At 37.1% G+C, this 26655-nt stretch overlaps 3 protein-coding genes across 4 annotated transcripts in view; 1 reads left to right on the top strand and 2 right to left on the bottom strand.

Moving 5' to 3' along the window:
* Positions 1-8264, bottom strand: part of gpam (glycerol-3-phosphate acyltransferase, mitochondrial) — a 32426-nt gene extending 24162 nt beyond the window's left edge. Inside the window, exon 1 of one of the 2 annotated variants that reach the window (XM_082151280.1) lies at positions 8118-8264. The gene's annotated coding sequence lies outside the window, so the exon portion shown is untranslated. Of the gene's footprint in view, positions 1-2145; positions 2304-8117 lie in introns of those variants that run through there. The other variant, XM_082151279.1, reaches the window with a different exon arrangement.
* Positions 8265-10138: 1874 nt separating this feature from the next.
* On the top strand, positions 10139-12407 carry tectb (tectorin beta; the record flags this gene model as incomplete). The annotated part of the gene is made up of 10 exons (XM_082152357.1): positions 10139-10205; positions 10334-10524; positions 10606-10757; positions 10867-10939; positions 11213-11316; positions 11407-11490; positions 11590-11752; positions 11834-11912; positions 11997-12029; positions 12208-12407. The coding sequence occupies 10 exons, from the start codon at positions 10139-10141 to the stop codon at positions 12270-12272; spliced, it is 1011 nt and encodes a 336-aa protein (XP_082008483.1). The 3' UTR covers positions 12273-12407.
* Positions 12408-12728: 321 nt separating this feature from the next.
* Positions 12729-25875, bottom strand: gucy2g (guanylate cyclase 2g; the record flags this gene model as incomplete). Its single annotated transcript, XM_082151372.1, has 21 exons — positions 12729-12872; positions 12983-13084; positions 13361-13452; positions 14201-14299; positions 14395-14569; positions 15038-15230; positions 16174-16314; positions 16407-16584; positions 17091-17415; positions 17582-17653; positions 18807-18911; positions 19000-19083; positions 19168-19293; positions 19922-20088; positions 20175-20278; positions 20358-20493; positions 20585-20729; positions 20816-20995; positions 22525-22649; positions 23027-23375; positions 25525-25875. The coding sequence occupies 21 exons, from the start codon at positions 25873-25875 to the stop codon at positions 12729-12731; spliced, it is 3393 nt and encodes a 1130-aa protein (XP_082007498.1).
* Positions 25876-26655: the final 780 nt, after the last annotated feature.

Raw genomic sequence — 26655 nt, 5'->3', positions numbered from 1 at the left:
TCTTGCATAGTTTGGTGATGGAGTAAAAAATGGGCACCTAACGGTCAACAAACACACCCTCTCCATGTCAATGGTGCTGTAAGCCAGAGTAGCTGCCACTAGCTTTCAAACATAATTGAATCTAATGAGTAAATCCACCAGCAATGCGGGCCAGTGGGTTAATCTGTCTCGCAATCTGTTCGTCTGAACAAGGCAATGATAATCAAACACTGTATTGAAATCATTTGAATCATAACAACATACTCCGTGAAAACCTATATAATTCAGAAGCTTACCAAGTATTAATCTGTCAATCTGTAGTCAAAAAGACTAGAATTTAATAACAAGCAGGAAGGATCAGCTATTAGAGAATAATGAATACCTTCCTTATTGTTCCGCAAGTCAACAGAGAGAAGTCTGGTGTTTTTACCAGAGGATTATGACTTTTAAACAGTCATGACTGATTTAACATTATGAGGTAATAAAAAATTAAAATTAAAAATTACACATTTGCATGGATTATTCACAATAAGACCCATATCATGCATTTATAAAACAAATGGGTGAATTTATTTCATACCGACTTGAAGTTAACAAAATAATATTTCAATTTAAAGGAATAGTTCACTTAAAAATTACAATTCTGTCATCATTTACTCACCCACAAGTTGTTTCAAACCTGTATGAATTTCTTTCTTCTGCTGAACACAAAAGTAGATATTTTAAAGAATGTCGGTAACTAGACAGTTGACGTATCCCATTGACTTCCATAGTAGCAAAAAAATAAATACTATGGAAGTCAATGGGGTCCATCAACTGTCTGGTTGAGTAAATGATGACAGAATTTTCGGTTTGAAGTGAACTATTCCTTTAAGGAAGGAAATTATCTCCAATAGTTTAACCCTCAAGTCAAAACAATGAAATAAAATCAAAATAAATAAAATATAATTTAAAAAAAATAGGCTAAGCTTCATAATAATACAACTTAAATAAATGTAATTTATTTAAATTAGTAAACAATAACCATACTTACATAATATGGCACTAAACTGTTATTTAGCTTTTTTTAGTTATACGTGTCCTGAATTCTTTCATGAGACTTTACACAGCACATTTGTTTCAAATGAATCCATGGAGGAAATAAACTGTATTTATAGTCTTGTACCAGCTCATAAAAAAGTAATCAATTAAAAGACTGGGAAGACCAAATGTCAATATAACGGTCCAGTGTCAATATGCAAGACCTTGGAGTCTGGTGACATCAGAGGGACAATGTCATGATGTCGTGACATATAAGTTTAATAAACTATTAGCAATCTAAATTGTGATCTTGACCCAGTAACTACAAATAATTTTTATCAGGTTTCATTAGTCTAAGCACTTGAATTTAAGCTTTGTTACCATTTAGATTTTATTTTTGTTTTTATTAATTTTTCAGTTGTATGCATTTTATCGATTTCATCTTGGAAAAACCCCCACATAATTTTAAACATAAAATGGCAAACCCTATTCAAAATAAATAGATAAAACAGCTCAATATAATATTTAGTTTGACCTCCTGAGGTTGACCATTAACAGCTTCTGAAGGTTAAGCGCCTTTCGATGATCATGTTTAAAAAATAATTAATTTGTGAGAGTTTCAGGGCCTGTTTTAAACCCTATTCGCACCTTTAAAAGGAATGCGCGCGCCTCCGATCCTGCGGTCAAGACTCGCGCCACTGTAGCTGCATGCTAGCCGGACCATCTTTGAGTCTTTGTCAGCTCAACCACATTGAGCTCGAGCAAATTGCCAACAATAATCTGATCGCTTGAGCGCATGCTGCACCGTCAGGGCGTTTCGCCCTGAAAGCAGTGCACTCTGCATATCTAACCACTGCATCGGGTAACAGTGTGCTTTAATTAAAGCAGTTGTTGGGGCTTTTTATGTGAAATTTATTTAAGATACACAATGCTTTCTGTTATGTATGCGATCAACACCAAATCATCATATATTTTCATCTGGATTTAAAGTTACGTGGTTTTGCCGGTGTTCGCTGCATCGGTTTACTCAGTGAGCAATCCCTTTCCCTTATGCTAGCTTGCTAACTACCCCTGCGCCCACCCTCATTCATTGTGCATTAAACTGAGCGAAAGACAAAGCGTGGTATGTAAAGGGGAAAGTTTTACCTCAAGAATATGCCTTTGATGCGCCATCACTGTTAAAATTGCCCTCTTTAGCGTACCGTGAACCTGGTGTCGTCCTTGAGACTGCCCACTACCAACCGGCAGGCAGCACTACACTGAGATCATGACAGCTGAGTTTATTCCGCCTGCCCTACACTGTCATGGCAGTGCTGTAATTCTTCATAGAGCCGCTAAGGGTCGCAGTTAGATAGAATGTTTGAAAAGTTAAAGGGATAGTCCACTTTAAAATGAAAATTCTGTCATCATATACTCACCCTCATGTTGTTTCAATCCTTTATGAATTTCTTTCTTCTGCTGAACAGAAAGGAAGATATTTAGAAAGAATATCAGTAACCAGACAGTTTCTGGTCTCATTGACATCCATAGTATATTTTTTTCCTACTATGGAAGTCAATGAGACCAGAAACTGTCTGGTTACTGATATTCTTCTAAATATCTTCCTTTCTGTTCAGCAGAAGAAAGAAATTCATACAGGTTTGAAACAACATGAGGGTGAGTATATGATGACAGAATTTTCATTTTAAAGTGGACTATCCCTTTAAGACACAGCTAACAAGGTTGTGATACTATTTTTTTTAAATCACCATGAAATCCAAATCGATAAGGATATGTTTTTATGGAATATTGCGGTGTTTATTATAAATTATTTATCTGTGCACATCATTATTTTTTTAAAGGGGACCTATTATGCAAAATACACTTGTACATGCTGTTTGAACCACTGATCTATATAATGACTGTTAAATCGCAATTTTTAATAAGCAGGAAAAATGTCAGACTTTAAACAAATACCCATTTAAATACTTAGGATGTTTGCGTTGCAAGAATGTACAGGGTTTTCTCAGTCAAATCATAAAAATTTCCTATTGATTCAATGGCCCTGTCCCAAATGGTACCCTAAGCACTCGTGGTCTTCCTATGAGTCCGCACTTTCGTGACGTCATGCCGCTTTGACTGTCGGGAAGTAGTCTGCTGCGGGCTCGGCAAAAGTGCGCATCGAGGGCGCATATCGACCGCAAAGGGGGCGCTCGCGAGCACCATTCTGAGGCCTAAAATGACAAACGGGACACCCTACGGTCTCACGGACTTAACGGACACGCGCACGCGACAGCCATTGTAAGTCCACAAGACCGAAAGGGCATTATGAAGTGTGCCATTTGGGATAGGGCCAATAGAACGCATGAGCTCACTAGGGAATACCAATATGGTGGCTCGTGGCTTCACTGTTTATGATGTCATGAGCTATCCAGTCATTATATAGATCAGTGTTTTGAACGAATGTGTTAGCAGTGTGTGTACACAACCACTCTATAATGGTAAAATTCCACCCACACCTCTTTTTTAATCCCCATAAATCATAAGCAAGCAGTGTCTCAGAACAAGCCATTTGCCTTGATTCTACCATATGTGACGTCACAAAATGCTTAGGCCCCGCCCACGACTGTTGACGCCCTATTAGCATAGACCCCACCCTGAGTGAGTTGTACACAGTCCGCTGTGTTTATCTCCTCGCCAGAGCATTTAACACCAGCATTCAAGTAAGAAATGTATTCTTATTAAAGCTACAAAAGTTAGGCTATTCAATCAAGAGCAGTACGTGATTTTCTGTTTTTCTTTTGTTGTTTGATTCATATTAACAGCACATATAGCAGTAGGTAATGTAAACGCTGCTTTCACTTTAATACACACACAGAGCTAATATACACTTGCGATTTCTTTCCCTACTGTATACGCTCACAGACATAACCAACAAAGTTTATGTGGACTTTTGTGTGTGTTTGACAGTTTAAGCGTAATAAGATCTTAGTTTAATACTCATGGGATGCGCCGTCTGACATCCAGCTCTCTGTGCGCGTGATTCGGATGTGTGCGCTCAGAAAACCATCAGAAGTTTAGACTGATATGGCTTTAAAACACACGCAGATAATAAACTTTCATGATGACGGAGAACTGGAAAGTCACATGAGCGTGATCACAATAGAGATGACAGTCAAAACTAAACAGATGTTTTAGTCTTTGGCAGAGTATGGGAGGCACAAGCTGTACAGGCTCCGCCCTCTTCTGGAAAGCGGGGTGGGGAGCAGCAGCTCATTTGCATTTAAAGGTGCTCTAAGCGATTTTGGGTGACGTCACTTCTTGTTGATGTTCGAAGTATTGTCAAACAAAACGGAGGCTAGCTCGACCCTCCCTCCTTTTCATCCTGTCCCCTCCCTCTCCCTTCCGTGCTTCTTGAAACAGTCATGAACCATTTAGAAAAAACAAACTGGATTTACCCACCTGTCCAGCAAAAACAGAGCCACCTGAATGTCGGATTGGAAGCCCTTCTGCGGCAGAGTTCTCGCTAACTTTTGAACGCTTTTCCAATGTAAATTCGGGACTTCGCGTTCCTTCTCCTTTTCCCTATTCTTTGTTATTTGTTCATCGGAACGTCGTCTCTTTGGTCGTGAGTCGGCCATATCAAAATTCTCAAGAATATTCAATTTTAACGTTAGTCGTTGTTAGGACATCTCTCCTCTAGCTAACTTCCCTCTTCATGCTTCTCTCTCCTCCACTCCCCACACCCCCCTTCATGTGCACGCGCACTAACCCCCACCCCCAAATCATTCTTGTCGGTTATTGGCTGGAATACTGTTTGTTATGTTTCATGGCCAAGGCTGGGCCAGTTTGTTTTTCTTGCCGTTTGTGGAGCCTGGGCTGTCTACAGAGACCGTGTTTTTTTTTACAGTGTGTTCAGGGGACAGGCAGCTAGCGGATAGTGAGGAGATGTTTGCTGGTTGTGACAAAACATTTTTTGGCCTAAAAAACGCGTGACATCGCTTAGAGTACCTTTAAAGATACATGCATGAAAACGGCAAGTTTTTCCTTCCACTCAAAATGGGCATTTACAACATGGTATAATAAATGATCTGTTGAGCTGAAACTTCAAAGACATATTTTTGGGATGCCTGAGACTTATATTACATCTTGTAAAAAGGGGCATAATAGGTCCCCTTTAAAAAATAATGCTTTAGTGTGGATCATTACATCTAACATTGTTGCACATTAAATTAAACCTTGTGTAGCCTATACTTGATCTTTAGATAACGATTAAGCTCCATGGTAGAACTTCTAAAGAAAACTATTTGCATGAAATTCACCTTACTAATCTGAATTCAGTGTTGATGTCTCGCAGTCTTTTTAAGTCTTGTCCAGACATCCTGCTGGGTCTTAATTGTGTATTCACAAAGGAACAAGAACATTTGGATATATATTCTGGACACGTTCCTCTTTAATTATGCTAGTGTGTATACCAACACTTATTCTTTGGAAAAGAGTTTGGGTTTCAAGGACATAAACTTCTTGTCACTGGACAATAAATATCCCATGTGGAAGTCTCTCTTACAAATACCAAGGACTTTTATCAAATTAAAATCCCATAGACTTAAAGAGGTCCAAGTCATATCTAGCAACCAAAATATAGATATTTATCTAGCCTCTTTTGACTTTTGACTGTGAAGAATCCTAGGACAGGAGTTTTGCACTGTCAAGCACTTCTCATGTTTAAAAAAAAAAAAAAAAAAAAGTTAAAATCTAGTTCTTTAAATAAATTCAGTTTTTGTTGTTACTGTGCTGTCAACAGCAAATATGACTCTGGACTCTGCCCTTTCTCATAATTTCTTCTCTGCTTTTGCGAGCTATGGCAGTTTTTCTGTACAAGCCAAGGATCCTACATTTCAAGATTAGGTAAGAGTGAATAAATGTATTGATGTTGTAAATAATGTTAACCACATACTGTAACTGCTTGTGTGGTTTTCAAACAGGGATGCTTTAATATTTTACGTGCTGATATATAGTTATATCTTTTTTGCCCATAATGCATTGTTTAAATATTTATAGTCCCTCGTTCAAGAATAAAAAAGTATAACTAAAATATATTTCCATGCCAAATTAAATAAATGCATTTACTACTATAAGTAAATTACATTTATTTATAGCAGTAAAATAAAAATAATTGTGAATAGCCTTTGTGCCATAGCCTGTGTGGTTGCTAAGGTGTTCCGAATTTTCATTCCACTGTTGTGCATTTGTTGTCCACAACAATATTTGAAGTTTTTGTATGAGTTTTTGTTCTGTTGAACACAAAGGATATTTTGAAGAATGTTGGTAACCGTTTCCGGTCTCCACTAACTTCCATAGAATTTATTTTAATGGAAGTCAATGGGGACCAGCAACTGTTTGGTTACCCACACTCAACAAAGGACATAACAAAGGACTCATACAGGTTTAGAACAATTTGAAGGTGAGTAAATTATGAAAGAATTTAATTTTTTGGGTGTACTGTCTGTTTAAAGTCATCTTAAAGCCTTCGTGGTAGTTTACTGATGCCACCTGGTGGGCTTCCTGGTTAAGAACCTTTTCAAGGTGGTTACCTATTTGCCCAAATTTAGAGCCCACCCCTATATATTCTGATCTCTATGATTTGGGTATTCATTCAATGTAAATAATTAAGCACCAAAGTTTAATAGTTTATTAAAATCCCTAACCCTATGACTAATACCAAACACTATACTTTTGTTTCTGGTTAAAACATTTTTTTGTATTTTTAAGTGAAGTAGTTCTTGGGACAGCGAGTAAATGAAAGTGCCTCTGCAAATGGGGCTACAGTAATTTGCATTGCTCTAAAGGCCATGATGAAAGGCCATCAAGAATGAGTGCCTTGCAGGTGATCGTCTCTTGAAGCCTCACAATGAATGAAAGATAGCACAAATATTTAACATTGCTTCACCCGATATTACGTAATACAATGAAGTCTCGGGACACCTGAACAGCTTGAACAACTGGAAGGCTCTTCATAGTCAGCTGTAACGCTAGATGTCCCTGGGCTCTGGGCCTCAGAGTTGATTTGCATCTGCCATAGTTTCCTCTCAGGCATTGCACTCTAATGTATCCCAATGGTCGCTTTCATTCTCATGGTAATGACCACAAGTGAAAGTAGCCTGTTCTATAATTTTATCACGTGGGATATCTGTTCCTTTGCTATCTGCACCTGATCGTTTTACATTAGCAGTTGTAATTTGCTAATTTTGTCTCTGTGTATGTTTTGATCTTATAAAAACAGTTATTGATAAAAAAAAATGGTTTTTTTCTAAAATAAAAAAATATTTGGTTATGATCAAGGCCTAATATGCTCTTTTTCAGTAAAAAAAACAAACAAGATAAATGAAATTAATAGCCTTAATAACCATGTAAGATAATTAGTGAAAAGTAAAAAATAAATAAATAAGTTGGCAAGAAAAAATATAAGATATATTCACTATAGTATTCCATATAATTCTTATTATTTTACATAGTGCTGTTATAAGAATGTTAAAAAATTTCTAAACATCCTTAAATCAAATATTCTAGATATATTCTCTCAGAGCTATTCATAGTATTTTTTACAACTTTGCTTAACAGATACATATAAATTGTTGTTTGAATTATATTTTTAGTTCAAAACAAGTCAGAGATTTGATTATGACTCATTATGTTGATTTGTTTTGTGTGTGTGTGTTTTTTTTTTTTTTGGTCATTGTATAAAATAATACAAGTATTATTAATATTAAAATACTACTGAGAGCAGAGTACAATGAGCTATAATTTTGTTCTTTATAATTAAACACTGTGCCTCATGGGGTTTGAAACACATCTGTCTGCCACACAGAGATTAAGTTTTAATTGTGTTAAACCTTTTGACATCACTGCGACCAAACTAAACTGGCTGACCCTGTATCCGTGAGAATCGTGATTCATACACATGAAGAAAGGCTAAACGGGGATACTCTCCATGTCCTAAAATTGAAGGAGACACACTGTCTGTGGATAAATGCTGCTTCTCTAAGTGCCCTGCTTTCCTTAGAGGCTGAAACACAATCCCTGTGAATGGCACATCCTTTGACTATCAGATTTTGTGTGCTTGTCTTCAGGCTTCTTACCTTATCCAGAGGCCATCTTGATCTATATGGGCCCCATCCATACATTCTTTCTCGTATGTTTGATCACGGAAATCTTAAAGGCCCTTTGTGTGCTTGTTCCCCAGTGTGATGTTTTCGTGGAGTGTGACAGTACCAGTTCATATAGGTGACAACTTGGGTGGTATATCGCGAATCTGAGTGCTCTTGCCTCTTGCCACCATCTGACTCATGTGGTTCCGGAAAAAGCTTGTTTCCTGACCTAGACTGCATTGTAACTTCCTGAAAAGGGTTGGGGGCTGTCTATACTACAAAGTTTTGTTGTTGTTATGACATTTTGCTTCTATTTTGCACTCTACAAAATGAAAATGTTCCGTTCTTGACATTTGGAACTTTCTTGGAATCTTAACCCTAAAATGCATACCTCAGGTCTTTAGTGACCCGGGACGTCATTCACTACCCCTCCTCGTTCATTTTTTAAAGTTAGACATCAACCTTCTTAGTATTCCTCAATCAATTAATTAAATATAACAAGATAAATAAATAAATAAATAAATAATTCCTGTTTTCCCATTCATTTTTTTGTAAAAATTGTATAGGGTCGCTAAGTTAACGACCCGAGGTGTGTAACAGTGTAAGTATATTTTTTCTGCACAACAATAATTGAATCTTTGATGACTGAATAAGTGCAATTCACCTTTATTCCACAAGATGACAATGTCTGATACACAATGATGAAGTGACGTTTCACTCATTGTCACCGCAGGCAGAAAACAAAAGAATAGGAAGTATCATCAGCAAAACTTGAAATGGCTCAGTGATTTACTGCAGACCGAGTACTGAACGCAATCAAATATTAGTGTCACTGTCACTTGATGGTGGATCTGGTGAAAAAGCTGTCAGCGATCAAAATATTGATTTTGAAGATGTTGAAAATGATAGTTTCAAGAAAGATCACAAATATGAGCCAGATGCAGAATGCACTGGGAAATGATCTCTGACGAGAACAGTGATGATGGTATAAAACATCTGCTCAAACTGAACCTTTCCAAGCTCAAAAAGGTTTAATAAATTTTCTTCTGTAATTATTACTCTAATATCAGGAGAGTTTTAAATTATCGCGACAGGTAGAGATCCATCCATGTTAGATATAGATCCGGGTCGCTAAAGACCCGAATATGTAATAATGATTACCAAAACATTCATGCATTTAAGGGTTAATGATTCCTTTAGTGAGTCCTTTCCCTCAAGATAAAGAGCATGAAGATTGCGCACAGCTGTATTACTCTTGGATCTGTTTTGGCTTAGCACAATGAGACTGACCTTAATGACACTGTGTTTCATTAAGAGGCGTCTGGCACGACTGGGTGCATTAGATAACTACCAATGGCAATCCACTAAGTATTGCATAACCTGGAGTGAGTCTAAATTGGAAGCTTTTCAAACTCCCTAAAAAGATGCCCATTTCTATTAGATTTTTGAGTAGAACCCAAAAGTTGAAGGTGAGAATGAAACCATGAGACCACCAAGTTTATATCAGTAATGCATGTAAAGGGCTGAAACATTACTGGGAGATGGCTGAGAACATGGTCTTCCCCTTGAGACGTTGATCATTTAAAAGTCAATGTCTGGCCAGGACAGAGAGCTTTTGTGCTTTGCTTCACAATGCTATCACCAAAAGGCCTCACCAGACTGGCTGACCAAAGAAGCAAGGGGGGTTTACTGCCTACCTGTGGACCTATAAAGCAGCTTTTGTGCTGTCTTTAATGAACTCTGCTTTTAGGATTTATCATCATTTAACTGCAGAAGAACCTCACAGGAACCATGCAAACCTTCTGCTAGAGACCTGAACCAACACTTCTTCTGGACTCTGCATTGGTATGGCACAAATATTAAGTATAATTCAAATATTATAGAGCTTTTGCTTTGAAAATAATCAGAAAATGATGTATAGATAGACAATTCAGTTCATGAGTGAACTTGTATCATGTCTAAAGATATTTTATGTAAATGTAACAGTGCAATTCTCTGTCCAAGGTTAGGAAATGGCGGCTGTTGGTGTTATCCTGATTTTCCTCCCCATGACGTGGGCCTGTGCACCTCAGAAAGCTGGTAAATGAAATATAAGCATCAAATTTTAAACATTTCCTCTCAGTGTGGATCAAAGGGCCGTGTATTTGTGGTTAGCATGATTTAATCGGCTAGATAAGCCTGACAGACCAATTTGTCATCTGTTTCAGATTACGTGATGGTGTCATGTTTTCCCAATGCCATCATTGCAAATGTGCCAGAATGTCCATATGGATGGGAGATTAGCCAGCTGTCCCTGGGCGGCGTGTGCTACACTGGAATTAACACTCCGGGCTTCTATCGTTTTACCATCCCAGACCTCACTCCTAAGAATCACTCATACTGCGGCACCCTGTCTGAGGTGAGATGTTTGATTGGTTTGATAAATTCGAATTGTTATTTCATTAAAAATAGCGCTAAAATTGATCTACCTTCCTTTTAGTATGTAGGAGGCAAAGACCCACGGTACATATTCTACAACTCAATTGTATCCAACGACTCCTCTCTCACCGTCCGGAACCAGCCTGTCAACTACACGTTCAGTTGCACTTATAAAGCGGCTTATCTGGTCAACAATGCCGTGTTTAGCCAAAGGTAGACCCCGTTACACTGATGTCAAGTCCAGCAGGTGTAGATTTCATGGAGTCTGTGCATTCTGACCCTTGACTTGCAGCGTCTTTACTAAACCCTCTGCTTCTTCCAGAGTGGCAACAGTTTATGTCAACAACGGGAGTTTAGGTTCTTTTAAGTCTCAGTTGTCTATGAACGTCTTCACAGTGAGTACTTCAGCTTTTCTCAAAAGTGTCCAGTGATGAAGAAAGTAGGCTACAAATGGGAAATGTCCTCACCATTTTATTTGACATTTTGTATAAAGGTCAAATTAGTTGGTTTGTTTGTGTAGTGAACAAAAAAAAAAAAAACGATGGATTTTTCAGTAATAATAATATATACTGTATAGTGGAGTCATAATATATATAATACATTAATTTATATATATATATTTTTTTTTTCTCCCAAATGTTAACTGTGTATAATTTTGTGGTTTGTAGAACTCGAAGTTCCTCTATGCAAAAGATGCACCGTATGTGATTGACACATCCGAGATTGGATCAGAGGTGTTCATTGGCATTGAAGCAAAAGGACTGAGTAACAGGCGAGTTGCTCAAAAGAAATCAGTCTACATTTGATCAAATACACAGATTCACATAGTCAGTTAAAAAGACTCTCTCTTTAATGTTTATAGATTCAAAGTAGTAATAACAAATTGCTGGGCAACACCTACTCCATATTCAACAGACAGGAAAAGGTGGACTTTAATTCAGAACAGGTAAAATTTTATTGTCAATTCAAACATATTAGGTAGAATGTGTGTCAGTGTGATTCAATACTGCTCACAGGGTAATATATATATGCTCCTGGTTAACAGTTGCTCCTTAGACAACACAGTCACCATATTTGAAAATGCCAAAGACAGTCGGTCCATGTTCAAGTTCAATTCGTTCCGCTTCCAGCGGCTAGAGAAAGTGTCCACTGTGTGGCTCCACTGTGAGGTCCAAGTATGTGACGGGGAGAAGCTGTTCTGTCAGCCGGTGAGTATCAGTGTCAATTTAATGCTATTGTAGTTTTAAATAGATTACCAGCTCCACTAAGACTCTTCTTAACTATCCAAGACTCCATGTACATCAAGAAGCACTGAATTTGAACCTGATCCAAATGGAGGGATCCTGACCATGGAGTTTCAAGTCAGAGGTATTTAAAAAATTTTCTTCTGCACGTTTCAAGTTTGATATTCAAGAACATTTGTTTTAAAACCACATAACTCTCTGTGTACAGCACAACACTCTTCCAGTTTTGTCCATCTTGCAGGTAAGTCAATCAATGCAGTGCAGACACATGAATGATTTTCATATATGGATGTTTTGTTTCAAGGTACACCACAGTTTTACACCTGCATTTAAACTCATTAAAAAATCTGATAAAACATAAGTCACTTTTAACGTTATAACGCTAAAGATCTCCCTTTTCTTACCTTGCTGTTTTACAGGCCCAATTCTGTGTCTGCTGTCCATATTTCTACTGAATGAATTTTTAGGATACTTCAGTTTGTAAAGAGGCCAAATCTGGGTCACTCAAATGCAATGAAACATGCCTTTGCACTTATACAATTACATACAAATACTTAAATATAGACATGCATGCACCCACACACCATACGTGTCTCAGGGAGTGTATCGACACATTCCTTTAAATGTTCACTCGCATCTTTTTTCTTTTTTTTACAGTTTTTACTTGTTTTTTCCTTACATGAATATTGGTAGAACAAGAAAACAATATCTGAAGGAGGTACTATCAGTTGGTAATCTTTAGTGTAACAGACGTTGAAACATTCTTGTTTTTATCCTGCATTATATGTGAAAAAATATTTTTAGTAATTACATTCTTTTAAAAGATGTTGTCTTGACATTGATAACTTAAAAAGAAAACTTTTCAAATAAAATTTTAAAAGTTTCAACAATATTTGTTGTAATGTCCTAATATCCAAGAACATACAAAATCAGAGTCAAATTAAATATCGGGTACAGTAAGTGTGTGCATTTCTGTCGTTTTAGCCATGGCTGGGGTCCGCTGGATTGCTCTTCTGTCTTTAAAATCTCCATCATTTGCTGAAGTTGTTTTGGGTTTCTCCTGTTTAGACATGACAGTGCAAGACTGTCCATATACAGTGTGTCAGGTCTCCATATAGCACTTCCTTTCACTTTCTATCATGACCAAACACCTTACACTGTAAATAAAATAACCATAATTGGCTTGATACTTACATCTGGTCCAGATTTAGGACTTGCATCATAGTCCTGGCCAACATCTGGAAACCTGAATCCAGATTTGCCTGTCAACCAGAAGGTTTTCTGTGTTCCCTTTCCCTAGAAAACACATCAGAGATCTGATTAGATGCACAGATATGGTATGACAGTAGACACTGTTTATAAGTCTGAGACCACCATGTGAAAAGGTTTCAATTTTTTATTTAATATTTTAATTAGAAATTATATTAATATCAATTTATGTCTTAACATGACTTTTTTTTTTTCACATTGTTCACAACCCTACATCATGCAGGTATAAATGGAAAAAAAATATAGCAGATTTTAGTGTGATCTCAGACTTTTGGACTGTATAAAGAGTGGCATTATACAAACCTTTATTTCAATATCGCCCCTCTCCTCCAGTTCAAAACTCCCATTCTTGAGGAGAATATCAGCAGTGCTTTGAGAGGTGTGGATTCTCAGTGCTGTAAAGGAAAAAAGCAAGAATTGACCTCGCATAATTCAATTAAACAAAGTATTTCAAAATATTTGTTTTAAAGAAAAATATAAATGCAGACTAATTAAATAGGTTAAATATAGTCTATAACCAGCTAACAGAGAACATTCTCAGAACTTTGGCTAATGTTCTCGCAAGGTTCTCTCAAGGTTATGAACAAATGTTCTTCCAGTAACATTAATAGAATGTTTAGTGAACGTTAATCTGAGACGTTTAGTTGGATGTTCGTCTAACATTTTTTAAGGTTACTAATTGTTTCAGAAGGTTCAGCGAATGATAAAACATGTACGTTTTGAACGTCCAGAGAACACAATTTTTTTAGAACATAAATATTAGCTTAATGTTTTTTGACCATATTTTTGTTAGCTAGGTAACTGAGTTTAGTATATATCTTAAAGCATATTTTTTATTAAACACACAATGTAACACTCAAAAGGCCTAAGAAAAGGCCTCAGGTTATAGAGTGCACTGTGTTTCTCACTTCAGTAGCTCTGAGCAAAATAACTAGCAGACTGTACCAATCACAAAATGCTACAATGATAAGGAGATTGTGTGAGATGGTTAGATGTTCTGCTGGCATCTCGGCTTTGTTGTCTCCACCAATAAAATCTAAGCTTTGGCATCTGGAACTCTGTGAGTCGAGTGATTTCTTGCAAAGCGGAGAATGCTTTTCCACGACAATAGTTGCTAAAAATAATATAAAGAAAAGTCCTTACGAAGACTGTTGCTCTCCATCCTAGAAGCCGTGTTTACTGTATCTCCAAATAAACAGTAGCGAGGCATTGTATTACCCACAACTCCAGCAACCACTGGGCCTGTATGTGCAAGGGACAGAAGTTTTTTTTTTGAGTATCATTTATCATCTCTTACAATATGTATAGCCCACAATATAGTACAGTATACTTCATACCAGAATTGATCCCAATTCGTAGGGCCAGTTTCTCATTAGGCAGATGCCTAATTTTGAAGCTTTTGAGGGCAAAGAGGAAGTGGAGTGCCATAGTAGAGATTTCCTCAGCATGAAGATTACCGTTACTGATAGGCAGCCCACTGGCCACCATATATGCATCCCCTATGGTCTCCACCTACCAGAAAATTGAAATTGAAAAACAGACAGAAAATAATTGTTCATTAATTTATTAAGTCCTTCATCCATTTACATCACATTATACTGTAAATCTGGTTGTATTTATTTCCACGGCATGTCTGAAACTCATGAAAATTATAAATAATGAGAAGCAAAATATTGACAGAATTCTGCATTCAATCTGAAAATGTTGGGAGCCATACCAGCGCCTGTGTATAGGGCAGGGTTTCTCAAACTCGGTCCTGGAGGGCCACTGTCCTGCACAGTTTAGCTCCAACCCTGATCAAACACACCTGAGCAAGCTAATCAATGTCTTCAGGATCACTAAACTCACAGCTAGGTGTGTTTGATCAGGGTTGGAGCTAAACTGTGCAGGACAGTGGCCCTTCAGGACCGAGTTTGAGAAACCCTGCAGGGCATGAACGGGCACAGTTGCTGCATTCCAAGATGAGTTTGCTTCACTTACCTTGTAGACATCATAAAGCTTGATGATCTCATCAAAAAGACTGTAGAGGTCATTGAGAAGGGTGACCACCTCCAGAGCTGAGCTAATGGAGCACATGGTGGTGAAACCCACAATGTCAGAGAAAAAGATGGTCACCATGTCATAAGCTCTAGGCTCCACTGATTTCCCAGCCATTAGCTGATCAGCAATATACCTGTAAGAACAGACTGCCATCACTGAAAATACAAGTATTATGCATAACATGTCCATGAGTTTTTATCAACACTGAGATTTGAGGTCAAAACGTATATGAATGTATAGAAGAAAGTGTACGGAGCCCTTAAGGGGACATGGTGATGAAAAAAATAAAAATAAAATGGGATCTTTACATATCCTCACATTTTAAATGGTTCTGTGGTGTGATAAATTTTTTAAAGTATAAAACTTTCTTAGGGTCTCCCAATTAATAATAGCTGTAAATAACAAAAAACTCACCACGAATTTACAGGATTAAAGAGTATTATTTTACAATAAATGACTGTAGTCAGAAATGTACTGTGAAATCAATGCATGCTGGGTCATTTTCTTACAAATTACTTTGTATCAACAGCAAACATCACAGTAATTCACTGTTCTTTTGTTTTACTGTGAATTCACATTATAAATCTGTCTTTAACCACGCCACTGTAAAAAAAGTTATTGTTTACAACTGTGATTGTTTTGAAATCAACTTAATGGTGATTAGTGTTCCATTTGCTTGGGATCTTATTCATATTTAAATTTCGGATCCAGCCAATTCAAAAGTGTGACAATGAAAACATTTTTTAAAGCGATGATGTCACGTAATAATATAACGCAACAACGTAAGAGTGCAGTTATAGATACAAGAGAAGTTGTATACTGTCTATACTGTCTGTAATTTCACACTATTTTTTTAACAGTGTAAGATTTTATATTATATGAATAAAAATAATACTTTATTTTAAGAATACATAATTATACCATTTTAAAATGTTTTCATGTCTACCCATATAAAATATATCCATCTAGTATGTAATTCTGCTTTGGTGGCAATTTTTGCTAGCTGATAGAAAGAGTAATGAAAAACACATTAGCAAAATGTCACTGTCCCAATGATGCTATAACAGTTTGTTTACTTTGGCAGCATGCTAGATAGAAGCTTATCAGCTCTGCTTTTCTCTGCTGTGAGCTGATTGGTTCTCTCCTCCACTACTTCCTCCAGGTGATTTGCGTATTTCTCGAGTTTGCTCACCATGTTGTCCAGGATATTGGTATGGCTGGAAATTAATAAAACAGCTTAGAATAAATAACACTAAATACATTTAGGAGTGTCAGGATCATTGGGCAGACAGCTACATAAGACACTCACCTTTCAGGACAAGCCTCACGCAGTTGTCTCCTGACACTGGTGAATGTGGGTCTGTGGTCTGGGTTCTCACTCCAGCAGGCTTTTAACAAGGGAATGAGACGTTCATCACAGATGTCAGCAGACAAGGTTGGTCGAAGGGGCTCCTCACTCATAGGGGTCCTTAACTGCTTGATAATCTCTAATGAATACAACACACAAACTGAGAAGCCAAACTTAATTCAGTTGGCCCTGTAATTATATGAAATAATAATCAGAAAAATCAAAGCATTTTGAAATGGAATGGTTTACTGAACCTTCAGAAAACAATATTTTTTTAAAATCTAAAGAATTATGGTGTGATATTGGAGCTCATACTCGAGAAGGAAAAAACACCTAAATTTTATTTAGAGGCTCAAACTGAGCAAAAATTGCTGATATTTATATGGCCAAAAGTAAGCTGAAATTCTTATAGTTTGTAATATAAATCAATGAGATCTTTATAACAGTATAGCAGACTACTTCAATAAAATTCATATACTGTAAATGTCAGATTTCACTCTTTGTCTTAGTAAGATGATATTTAAATACTTAGTTTTATGATCATAGCTCTGTTGTTTTAATTTTGTGGGGGCGAAATGCGATACAATGATGATTTAAAGATTTCACATTATAGGGATAAGAAATACTGTACAACACAAGCATTACCTTTTGGTTCCAGGTGAACGTCATGGTATGGGCCCACCTCTGAACTGTACATCAGCTCTCGCATGATTATGGCAAAGCTAAAGACATCTCCTTTCTGGCTGCCGTTGAAAGGGTAGTAGACTTCTCTCAAAAACTCAGGAGCAGTCCAGTACATCTCTTCATACTTTGGATTTTCCAGTGAGATCAGTCTTTGTTTGCTGCCATGTTTGAACTCCCACAGACCAAAGCCAGAGAGTTTAATCTGCAACCTGCTGTCCACCAAGCACGTACTGGGCCTCAGATTTCCATGAGACTTCAGACTGCTCTTATGTATGTACTCCATGCCCTGTAGAGAACATACAACAATAAAAGGACTCACTGTAATAGAAAAGCAGACCAGTCTTGTTCCAAATCAACTTTCCTAGTGGATATGCATATTGTTGTTATAAATAAAATAGAAATCTAAATAATATAATTCTATGAAGGACATTACATTGAAACAACATACTCACATTAACAATGTCATAGGCAAAGGACAATTTGAACATCCAGTCCAACTCAATTTCACTGTTCCAAAGAACATCCTGATGTTTCAAAAGCAGAATGACAGATATACTAAGAGTCTGATGATGTGGACATGTTATATATGTTTCAAACTTAATTCTAATTAGTCATGTAAACTGGTGATAAACAATGATATTTCAATAATAAATGTTTAAAACAATTCTGTTTCTTTACAGATTTTCACTGTATTTTAGAGGCAGCATAAATGCAATACAATATATAGTCCCGCTCATTTGCAACTATCCAGTTTTACGCCGGACCCCTTCCTGACGCAACCCAGAACTGAGACACCTCACACATTCCTACGGCCAATTTGACATACCCAATCCACCTAACCTGCATGTCTTTGAACTGTGTGGGGGAAACCCACACTGACAACATGCAAACTCTACACAGAAAGGACTCCTGGCTCAGCCGGGGTTTGAAACGTGGACCTCCTTGCTGTGAGGCAACAGTGAGCCACCGTGCTGCCCTTATACCTGAAAATACAAATTTTATTTTCTCGTTCATTTGTTATTTAGTTTCTAGTTCATTGTTTTCTTTGTCACTGTTACTTTGGTTTCTCATTAGTGCACTCCTGTTCCTTGTTTCCATTAATTCCATTATCATTCTCAATGTATTTAAGCCCGCAGTTTCCTCAGTTCTGTGTTTGTCATTAAAGGTTATGACGTGTGTGTAATGTTTGATTGGTCTGTGTTTATTAAAGTTCCTTGTTTTATTGATCATTCTGTGTCACAAATCTCTTTACATGACACATCCGTGGCAACTAAACAATAAATGTGGTAATATAATGTGCATATTAGTATGAACAATCAGTAATAAGTTTCACAGTTAGCTATAAGCTGTATTTGTTTGAATTACTAAAAAGAACCAACTCATAGGAATTGTTTGGCAAATGAATTGCACAGTATGTGCAGTGATAGGAGTGATTTGTTCGGGAGTTGTTTTAAACTGGTAGAGTTGTGTTTTCAATTCACTAACAAGTATCTGATCTGAGTATTTTAGTACAATGTTTCGGATCCCCGGTCAATCGGGGCAATCACCCACAGTGGCAGAGGAATAGACATGCTAGAACTGGTTCCTATAATTGTTTTTAATGGAACAGTTCCCACTCTGTGGAAGCTAATGGGGATCCGAATAAAGAATAACAAATAAACCCTACTGTATACACACCTTCAAGCTTCCTTTCTTGCAGTACTGCATGACGATACAGACATTTGGTGGCTCAATACACACACCAAAGAACTGTACCAGGTTCTCGTGTTTCATTTCTTTCAGCTACAGCAGGAATAAACACAAGTATTAGAGTATTAGCAAAGTGCCTGTGACCTGCTGGGATAAAACGGAATCTCTGAAAATATTTTACCATATTGAACTCTGCAATGACAGATGGTTTCTTGACATCAGTAAGGATTTGATTTTTCAAATACTTTATGCCCACCTCGTTTCCCTACACCATAAACAAAGAGAGTGTGTAAGATGAACTAATTTGGCTTGTTAAATTATGTTTTAACATGTGATTCAGAATTTGTACCTGAAAGAGTCCAATAGTTGTGTAGATGGTTTCTTTAGCACTATAGCTGTATGAGGAGTGAATGGACTGAGAGCCACCACTTCCACATTTGCTTGGTGTTGTATTTACAGACAATGATTGTATTCCCTGTAAAACCCACAATAGTACTCTTTATTGTGTTAATGATCATTCATTAATAATATGCTGGTATTCATTTAGTTTACTGTGTGTACAGTATGTGGATAGGCATAAAAAAAAACACCAGCTTAGAGCTGGTTAGACCAGTATGCTGGTCAAGGCTGGTTTATGCCACATTCAGATTTTACATCTACATTGATGGTTAAAATTGCTAGTTGGTTTGGTGCTAGTGTAGATGGATGCAATATTAGCCTATTATTGTAAAAAAAAAAAATTAAAACACTTTCCTTAACTGAAATAAACAGAATAATTTTATTTAATTTTTTTATTATGGTAAACTGAAACACATTTTCATTGTAAAACGAACTAAAATAAAATAGATATGACCAAAAGTGAGAGAACAGCGCGAGGCCGGTGGTGTGATTGCTGATGAGCCATTATGAGTTTATGATTATGACTATTGCTGATTGGCTACAAGAGTGTTGTGATGATTGGTCTGATTCACAATTCACAGAAATTGCTTACTGCACCTTTAAAATAAAATAAAAACTTAAATGCAGTAAAAGAAAAAAAGAAAAAAAGAAAAAAGAGAAACAAAAAATAAAATAAACTGAAATGACAAGTTGTGTCTTCTTACTTTGGGTTCTCTAAGTATAGTTATGTCACTGTAGTCGATAAGCCACCAGTTGGACTCTACCAGGCGGGATTGTAGACGAATCTTCTGTAGAGTCAACAAAGTGATGAAAGCCACTGCTGCCACTCCTAGCACAGGCAAAGCCACCAGCAGAACCAGAAGAGATACCTCTGGAATCGAGTGACAAGACATGATGTCATTTAAAATACACAAAAAGACTACTTATGTGCATGGAAATCTAGCAATGCCTATTTACCATTTTCTAACCATTCACAGAGCTCATTATCGAAACCACAGGCTGGATTATCTGGTGGAGGTTTTCCATTTTGCCAAACTATGTTAGAAAACCTTGATGTGGGTCTGCAAAACATTTTCCATAGAGTCAAAGGTTCAGTGTTGAGCATCAGTAATGCTATCATTTGGAATATTTTGGTCTTACTTGATCGTTTTTGTTTGACTGTCAAAGTCCAAAACAGAAACAAATTTCATGATATTTTCTGTTTGTTGCAGGTCATATACTGAATAGTCAAGGTTCCTCTCTCCAAATTCATCAAAATGAACCAGACCTGAAGCCCCTGTAAAAAAAAACAACAGTTATTTTGGTTATTTACAATTAATATATGAAAAATAAGAGGCTGTACAAACTTGCATGTGTGACAGAATTACCATAAAACCTAATGGTGGTCCTGTCCCTGAGATTCTGGAGAATCTCTCGTCCATGACGGATGTCTTTACCACTTTTAAAGGCTTCTTTAAGGCCCATGGCATAAAGCAGAACAGCGTCATGTAAATAGGCAGCATATGAGCTTACCTAAATGAAATTCAGAATAAAATGAATTAAAATGTGATTAAATTATGGGTGAATTTACTTTTTATTTTTTCATAAAATATTCTCACCTCTTTTTCTGAGGACAGGTTGCTATAAAAAGGAGCCCGTTTCAATCTCTCATAAGCCTGCTCGAAAAAGTCATAGTAGTCATACCCTTCATAGGATTTCTGAGCGAGTACAAACACCATGTCAAAAGCCTTCAGCATTGTTTTATTTCTGTCACCCAAGGCAGACTTCCACAGGTTGTCCTAATGGGGGAAAAAATGAGAGTAGGTGAGGGTAGGTTAAAGATAACTGTCACAATTTGATTCAGATTCAAATAACTTACAGTAGTCTAAGGGCCCTATCATACATCTGGCGCAATGTGGCATCAGGCGCGTACGCGGCAAGTGTTTTTTGCTAGTTTCAGTCCGACGCAGTGATCATTTTCACATCCTGCACCACGTTGTTTAAATAGCAAATGCATTTGTGCCCATTTGTGCGGGCGCATTGTTGGCTCGTTGCTATTTTGAGGCAATTGAAATAGACTGCGCCATTGACCAACTGAAGCCATGGTCTAAAGTCAATGGTGCAATATTTATTTTGTTATTTAAAGAGCGCGTTAGTAATATGCGCCTATAGGTGGGTCCACAACGCACGTACACATTGTCCCAGATGGTCTGCTCGCGCGCTTTAACCTCGTGCACGAGCAGATCCGTTTCCTCGCTAGAGAAGCGTTCAGTTTTTCCGCATGCAAATTCCGCCATGTATATAGCGAATCCACCATGACTCGAGCACAACTGTCTTTTAAAGGGAATGGGAGATGAGACTCTGATTGGTTTATTGCACGTTATGCCCAAAACACACCCATTACTCATTAAGAAAATAGGGACAACCCTTTTAGATCATGTGCCGGGTGTGCCGACCATTTTTCCCATCGTTTAACTAGCAAAAGCGGATTTGGACGAGCCCTAAGTGCACTTGTGCTGTGCGCTTTAATCGTTAAAATAAGGCCCTATGACTTTCATATGAATTAACATCAACAAAAAGTGTCAAATGGACAAATGGACATTGTTTAGGTATAGAAATGTTTTATGTCCACCAACTTAATATATGTCTGAATTACATACTCTATTTTATTCATTTTAGTGACATAAAAATACTCTCTATAGGCACAGATCTAATCGTTTGTTTAATTTACTCCAGTGAATATTTATCAAGATATTCATTTTGGAAATTCAATTTCAGTATAAATACATACCTGGTCGACCAAAACACACCAGAAATAAATATTCAGTTCATTGACCTTTAGTAATCTTTTTTTGTTTTTTTACCCAGCCAAAAAAATGACTTTTGCTAACGTTGGCACTAAGTTACGAAAACGTTAGTTCTTAATGTTCTCTGAATGTTAAAAACATTTATACGTTTTTTCTTGGTTATGTGAATGTTAAGGAGACATTCCATTTTGAAAACGTTATGGGAACGTTACTTTTGAACGTTCTCTGAACATTTTGAAACAATGAGTAGGCCTAACATTGAAAAAATTTTTTTAGATGTATGTTTCTAAAAAAAAAAAAAACTTTCCATGAAGGATGTTTAGATAATGTTTTTGTGCTAACGTTTAGAGAAAGATAAAGATAACTTTGAACAAACGTTTTATTAACGTTCAGGAAGAATGTTTGTTCATAACTTTGAGAGAACCTTGCCAGAACGTTAGCTAAAGTTTTTTTTACCTTTAACCTTTTTTCCATGATTTAAGCATTATTATACATTATTCAGCGAATAACCAATTACTCACCACTTTGCCACTGACCTCAAACTGCTGAACGAGAAGGAAAACATACTCTCCATTCATCAGGTCTTGTTTCTGAGCTTCTAGCATTAGAGACGTGGAGTCTTCAGCATTGGCGAGCACAACCACCACTAGAATGAACAGAATCACAGTTACATCTTGTAACCTCATAGAAACATTATTTATTCTTAAAGCCTTACTTTCAGTGCCGTTATGCATATGCAGAAGCTGTACATTGTAATCACACAACAGATCTTGAAATCAAAGGGATGCCCAACATATCCTGCACAACAGGGAATGGGGCTTGAGAACAATGCACATTTATCAAGGACTTTGATATTATAACAGTTAAACTGCAGGTTAATATCACTCATCTTATGCCAACTAATAGCTTTAACAAGCCATGAGGGCATAAGGGCAATATATTTTGTGATCTTACACGTTTTGACTGTGTAAACTCCACCCAGATATTGTAAGAGCTGAAAGATAAGGATTACTATTGACTTACCTCTTGCAACCTTGGAGATGATTTGCAGGTTTCTCTGTGAAAGTTCTGGGTCACTGGTATCAAACTTGATGCCAGCTGTCACTGTTACTTTGGCCTTGAGTTGCTTTTCCACAGACTTCCAAAGAGCATCAACACTGTCCCATGTGTTTGTATCCGCACAACCCCCAATCATACCAACATGCTTCCATCCAAAAAATTCCAGTGTTTTAAGCAGGATTTCTCCAATCCTTTTAAGGGGAGGTACAATTTTTATATAGGTATCATACACCTGAAGGTTATCCATTTTTGGTGTCTGGCCAACAAAGCCAAACATGGGAATGTTCCATGTGGATGCTATGAGCCCAGTGACCTAGAGAGGACATAAGCAAAAATGTTATATGAAAGGTAGGGTTATATTTTTCATAAACACTTTTTGTTACTGGTTGAAACTCTCTGCACATCCTGATAGCAATCAATAATATAAATTGTCTAAATATAAAAAAAGTACATATATCTTCTGTGGAAGTCTCAAGACCAGAAAAATATCATCCAATATTCATGTCCAACCTGCCTGCATTTCCATACCTCGGCGCACCTGATCGCGAAGACATCACACGTCATCAGCATGTTCCATGAGGCTTGCAGAGCTGTAGTCAGACATTCACTGAGCGCCGCAAACAAACAACACCTTTTACAGTTCATCCTGAACCAAAACATCGAGCTTATGCTGCGTTCACGCCATGTCGTAACTGTAATAACAAGATGGCAACCTGTGACGTTCTACCCGGAGGTTCTCAGACTCGGATTTACGCGCTTATATGGCAACACTATTAGTGCCGAAATAAATCTGCAGTAGTCAAGTACAAGTCAGAGCTCTGTAAGTTGTTTACGCTCATTATTATTGTAATGTTATGTGATTTGAGCCATAGGGTAATTTAATGCCGTCTCTCGTGATGCTTTGCAGACTCTGCTCTGGCTATGCGTGTTCATGTGTTTTGGAGGGGGCGTGGCTTTGGGAAGCGCTGTGAAGGGAGGGTGGGATCCTACCTTTATATTAAAAATGTTACATTTTGTATTTTTAAAGGCCTACATATATGTATATGTTTACATGCATATTGTATAATTCTAAGGGATTGGGACAATTAGGAATTTCTGCTGTTTTAAGGAATTTTAAAAGTCTGGTTCAATTCAATTAATCTGTGTATATGGTTTCAAAGCATCTTTACGAACATTTATTGTAGGAAACTTTTAATGTAGAAATATGTTTTTGTGGCTAAATATGTTTGTTTTTTAACCTTGATGAACTGCGTGTTGAACATTAACTTTACAAAGTTAACTTCACAAAAGTTTTTGAGCAAACGCAAAGGTTTTTCGAGTGAAAGTAAAGTGTTTCGTATAGAAGCTTGTTTCTGCCATGGAATAAAACAATTTAAAAGTTTTTATTTAAAAATGTTTATCTCACAATTATGACTTTTTTCCTCACAATTGCATGATATAAAGTCGAAATTGCGTGTTATAAAGAAGACATTTTTTTTTCGCAATTCTGACTTTGTGACACGCAATTGTTAATTTATATCACGCATTTCTAACTATAACCAGCAATTGCGAGTTTATATCTTGCAATTCTGAGAAAAAAGTCAGAATTGTGAGATATAAACTCGCAATTGCAAGAAAAAAAGTCCAAATTGTTAGATAAAAAGTCAATTACCTTTTTAACTTTTTATTCCGTGGTGGAGAGCTTAGGCTACATAGTTTCTGAAGAACGCAAAACTAGTGAACGCAAAAGCATTTTTTTTTTTTCTCTCATCTAATTTTTTCCATTAACATGTCCCCTAATGGGCTCCGTAGTTTTGTTCAAAAATGTAGTTCCAACCAAATTATTACCCCCCTAGCATTGGTAGGTTCAGGATTAGTTGTGGGGGAGGGGTTAGGATTCGTGGTGGGGTTAGGATTAGGCAATCAAGTACTGACTTCAACGAGGGGGGTTATAATTTGGCAGGGGGGCGAAATTCGGCATAACACCGGTCCCTAAACCTAACCCTACCCATAACTTATCTCTTAAATAAGAAGGAAATGATTTACACTGATGTTGATACACTGAATTAGACTGATGTAGAAGTGCCTAAACTTGACATAAACTGTAAACTTGTCCCTCAAATCTGATGGCTGATTGGAATGTTGTTCCAGGATCAAAGAAGATTTGACAGGAACATGTTGTACTTGGTGAAATCACCTTCTCTGGGGAACGTGACTGTTCATGAACGTATTTGGAGATAGGTGAAAACCAACTAATTTAATCTAACATTTAGCACTAACGTTTGAAAACACAAACATTTGTATGAAAAAATATACTTGGAGGGTGTGGGGGGTCTTAAACCTGATTTAAAAAAAAACTTTATAATAATAATAATAATAGCTAAAAATACTACTACTACTAATAGGCTACTAATAATAATAATCACACTTTAATAATAATATTAATTAATATTTCCAAATGCCAAAATAATGAAGACACTTACTTCAGCCTCCTCAGGACAGGGTGGGCCAAATAGCGCTGAGACATTTTGTTCCATTACTTGATCGATGAAAGCCCGAAGGGAAATTTTTGCGTTACAGTCTGTGTCCATGTATACGAAGTCAAAGGTGAAATTTCCACTGAGAGAGGGATTTGCGTTGATCTTGTCTATGGCTATCTGCATTGCAGACCCCAACCTAAGCAAACTGAAAGGGTAGGAAATGTTCCGAGGAGCTTGGAGCCCAACCGTAAGCTTGTACTGGGTTGCTTTGTTGCAAATAACAGAGTTTGTAATAGCTGAAAAAGAAACAAAAATCAGCACCCACCATTGCGTGGTTCCACTTACATCTGACATCCTACCTGCATAAAACTCAGTCAAATTGATCGGCTTTCAGACATACAGGGAGATTTAAACGGACTCTGTCTTCCCTGGGGAAATTAATTCTAATCAAGGGTTTCTCTGGAGAAAGAGCACTTATCACCTATAGTGCAAGTTCTCAGCCAATTTTCACTAGTATGACTGCCATTAAAGCAAAAGGTAGCCTAATTAAATATGTTTTAACAGGTTTTAAAAATGCAGTCCTTAATGTTTACGTATGATGAGTAAGGGGTCATGTACTGAATATGGAAAACGGAGAGAGGTATTGCATGATCTGTTCATTTTCCTTCAACTTTGACCTAAATTAGACTTCAATCGTCAAGACTCAAATCTGCAGAGGCCTTGGCGGCTTTCATTTATTTCATTTCATTGTCTATTATCAGAACAGATTACAAAATCCAAAGGTGCTCGCATTATCTGTCATTACAGTTGAATGTCAAAGTTCAGCTGGGATGTTCTTCCTAAACTGTGGTGATAATGATGCTGAGGCAAATGAGGTAAGAAAACAATGTGTGTCCATAAGGTCATGTTGTGTCATGCTTTACTGAGGCTGAAAGGTATTAATAGGAAGTGTGACATGGGTAGACCCTTGCTTAGGGTTTAAGGGTCCAAGTGGCCTCCCTGATGGTCACTTTAATCTGCAAAGTTGTAAATGATGGGTTGAGTCAGCAAAATGTAACGGTAAACTACCAGAGACAAATATTTATTCCACTGAAAATCTGGTGAATGGCAAATGGATCTTAGCAACAATATGTC

Source organism: Leuciscus leuciscus, assembly GCF_965113295.1.
Source record: "Leuciscus leuciscus genome assembly, chromosome: 21".
Taxonomy (NCBI): domain Eukaryota; kingdom Metazoa; phylum Chordata; class Actinopteri; order Cypriniformes; family Leuciscidae; genus Leuciscus; species Leuciscus leuciscus.
The sequence above is the reverse complement of the archived record's forward strand: the minus strand, read 5'-3'. Positions and strand labels throughout refer to the sequence as shown.